Here is a 3518-nt window from a genome sequence, read left to right as displayed (position 1 = left end):
GCATCACAAGTATCAAGACTTAAGCTATTGGAACTTGGTTAAGATGTTGAGTGATTAAAAAGACAACCTGCAATAGTATTAAGGACCATCAAGTTTTTACGCTTTTACGCTGTAACTTATGTATCAGTATTGATTATAACATCCTTAGGGTTTTAACATTTTGGAAACAAACATTTGTAATCAAAATGATCTTTTATACCGGGATTTTCTGCAAATATAAATAAACAATTTTTAAAACGTAAAGAAAAGTTTTAATTGGTTCTAAAGGATGTTACTACAATCATCTTCAAACCATAAATAACAATGGAACCATATAATTTTCATTGAAAAAGAAGACAACAACGAAAGCAAACAATGTCACTGATCTGTTAATTTCAAACCTAAGGCCATTACAGCTTTCAAAAGTATATCTTCCATATAATTTATCATTTGTAATTTTTAAAGCAATGGTTTGTTTAGGTTTAAAAATCAAGCACCCACCCAGCTTTTCATAAAGATTAGATTGTTTTCACGGCTTATTGAGTTATAAAAGAAAGAGTAACTTTACTACCTCTTTACGACTTGACAGCTCATTTGCTACAACCGCATTCATTTTGTACCTTTTCAGAGCTGCATCTGCCTTCTCTAAAAGAATCTCTTTGTCTGTCTCCAACTGATCATGTAAATATATAAATGTAACCAACCAACCCAAACATATTTTTTTATTTAATATTTCTACAACAAAGTAAAGAAGTAAATATTTGTATGCAGTGAGTGAGGGCTTATATATCTATCTACCTTGATTGATACGCAGAATGCTGTCGGGGCCCACACTTTCCGCAAAACCGAAAGCATCTTCGGGACTTGGGCAAGCCGCATATCCAGAGGACCAGATGCAGACTGAATTTTATGTACTGCCTACATATATATGTGTATAAAAAAAAATTACATTCATTTACCTCTTTTTCTTTTATAAAATGTATTATAAATATTACCATGCTCTCCCATGGAACATAAAAGTCAGATACCGCAGCTGCAAGATAAAACATACCACTTGGTCCAAGCATCTGCATTGATGTTGCAATCAACCGTAAAATCTGCTCATTAGCAGTAATAGCTGTAAGTACAAAACAACATTTCTGATTTTGGACACGATTTTGTCATTTTTGCATTTACATTTCCACAATTTGTTCAAACTCACTGTTCTTGTCATTTTCATATGAAAGATGGCCATTTTGCAAAGAAAAAACAAAAAAGTCAAAGATTTGTATGACTTAATTAAAGATGATAGAAACAAAATAAATGATATCCATGTATGCTAGGTTGAGTTTTGATGATTAATCTTGCAGACTTGTTAATTGTTATGAATTAAAAGGTCAACTTTCAATTCCAAAAATTCAGCTTTAAGTTTTTACTGGTGCTAACCTGAAGATACTCAAAGATGGTTGTGAAGGGAAGTTTGAGCAAGAAACCTCCTGAAACAGCCTGACATGAAATGAAATCTTTAAGCATATATAAGAAACGCAGCTTTAAACAAGAGAAAGAAATATGACTCCTACTGCATGATGTTCGCTAATTGCTGTCTTAACTGCTTCAGAGTGCGACTCCTGCACTGTAAAAGTAAAACAAACAGAGTAGATTTTAATAATATACAACAAATTAATATTGTATTTGTTTTTCTTTTTTTTAACAAACCTTGTACTTGTATGCATGAATCATCTTCGGTAACCTGGAAACATTCGAGTAGCGGATCTTCCGGAAGCGATCTACAATATGGCTGGCAGGTTCCCCTGTTTCTGAATTAATAATTTTGTATGTTTGTCTAACTGTAACTGGCGTTATAAAATAAGAATTTCTCCACCTCCTATACAGAAAGATGACTGAATATCCAGATTTCAGAAAGTACCTGCATATAATCAACAAATCCTCATTGTCTTTCTTGTTAAAAAAAAAAAAAAAAAAAAAAAAAAAAAAAAAGGAGAAACTTGAAGGAAGTAGGGGTAGGTATACTCGGTAGACGTTGCTCCTCTATGCCCAGAGCTGAAGTTATCGATGTAACGGACACATCGTTGCTCTAAAGGAACAGTGCTCCCACCAGATGTCACACATACAACCCTTCTTGGCCCACTTCCTAACATCACATCACAAAACATTCAAACAAGATCAACCCAAACAAAATACACTTACAGGTGAAGTGAACATGCCTGATGATGAGGATTTCTGATCAATAAATTGGGTTAATTTTCTGGTTATGATATCACCATCTTTCAGAAGAGGTGCTGTGTCAAAGAAGGAACTTGTTTCATCCACAGCATCCATGGAAATAGCTACTGAAATATATGGATGGAGGAAAGGGTTTTACCCATATAACACATGCAAAGAGATCATTGGTTTTACAAAAATAAAAATAAAAACGCCCCCAAAAAAACAACTACACAAAAGGCAAACAGCCCACGTAGATCATTGGCAAGAAATTATGTTTAATCAGCCATTTTCCTATACATTATACAGACCAATCAACAACAACAACAAAAAAAAGAGTACTTGGTTTCAAAGCAGTATGATCTAAATAGAAAACACCACAGGGGAAGGCATTAGAGCAACCAATTAGATATACAATCAATCCAACTCATGGTACCCAAATGCAAAACCATTTTCCAATAGCTACTTAACTGCAACTAACCACATCAAGCAGTAAATACATAGCCGATTAATATTAATTCAGAGACATCAACTTCCCGATCAGGTAGCTATTATCAACTTTAAGTAAAGTTTTGCAGAAATTGCATATATACAGATATTTTGGCATAATAACTCAAACGAAAAACCAGGAAAGGCACAAAACGGTCCATGAACAGCCTAGTACATACATCTGTGTCTATAAACCGAGACAGACAGTACCTTATTCAGCCGCTTCAGATCAACCAGCTTGATGCAAACAAAAATGCCAGTACCGATCTAGATATAATGAAGAGAGAGAGAGAGTGAGAGAGAGAGAGAGAGAGAGAATTATTGATGATGGTGGTGATAAATTTATTGGCCGTCATTTCCCGCCATTCTTACGCCCATATTAAGATAATAATGCAGATACTTAATTATTAAAACAAAATCAGGTTCGAATTGGATGGAAAATTGATGAAGGATATCATCCCAAAAGTAAAACTCTACTTCTTACAATTAAAAAATTAAAAAATGTCTAGATAATGATTAAAGCAATCAACGATATCACGGGATTTGCAACTAAAAAAACACAGCAAACCATGAAGAAAAAAGAGAACCCCTAAATCGCCAAAAGAAACTAATCAAATAGCGGTAAGGGAGGGAGTTTGAGGGAGATGCTGATAATGGGTGGCGGTCGGAGATCACGGATCGGCCAAGTTAGTCCTTTTTTTTTAAGTAGGTTTACGGGAGACTGGAGAGGGAGTGTGCCAGACTCCCCCTTTTACCACACAAGCGGTGGCACACTCTCCTTTTACCACACCGTAAACATTTACCATAAAATTGGTAGAAATGTGATTTATACTAAGGGGTGAGCGTAG

The 3518-nt window shown here is 34.9% G+C and overlaps 1 protein-coding gene across 5 annotated transcripts; it reads right to left on the bottom strand.

The window, feature by feature from the left end:
- Window positions 1-297: 297 nt before the first annotated feature.
- LOC145120088 (phosphopantothenate--cysteine ligase 2-like) lies at window positions 298-3314 on the bottom strand. 5 transcript variants are annotated; one of them, XM_079055878.1, is made up of 10 exons: window positions 2881-3314; window positions 2180-2309; window positions 1990-2106; window positions 1841-1885; window positions 1675-1756; window positions 1539-1591; window positions 1405-1464; window positions 975-1046; window positions 778-897; window positions 298-652 (listed from the first exon to the last, which is right to left on the bottom strand). In XM_079055878.1, the coding sequence occupies exons 2-10, from the start codon at window positions 2296-2298 to the stop codon at window positions 625-627; spliced, it is 696 nt and encodes a 231-aa protein (XP_078912004.1). In that variant the 5' UTR covers window positions 2299-2309; window positions 2881-3314; the 3' UTR covers window positions 298-624. The 5 variants fall into 5 exon arrangements, with proteins under 5 accessions (XP_078912004.1, XP_078912002.1, XP_078912000.1 ...); XM_079055876.1 differs by having other exon boundaries at window positions 975-1076; window positions 1539-1586; XM_079055874.1 differs by having other exon boundaries at window positions 975-1076; window positions 1675-1769; window positions 2881-3311.
- Window positions 3315-3518: the final 204 nt, after the last annotated feature.

The sequence above is a fragment of the Lactuca virosa genome, chromosome 6 (genome assembly GCF_052849685.1).
Source record: "Lactuca virosa cultivar CGN04683 chromosome 6, Lactuca_virosa_CGN04683_v6, whole genome shotgun sequence".
NCBI lineage: Eukaryota > Viridiplantae > Streptophyta > Magnoliopsida > Asterales > Asteraceae > Lactuca > Lactuca virosa.
Note: the sequence above shows the minus strand (reverse complement) of the source record. Positions and strands in the feature narration are given on the sequence as shown.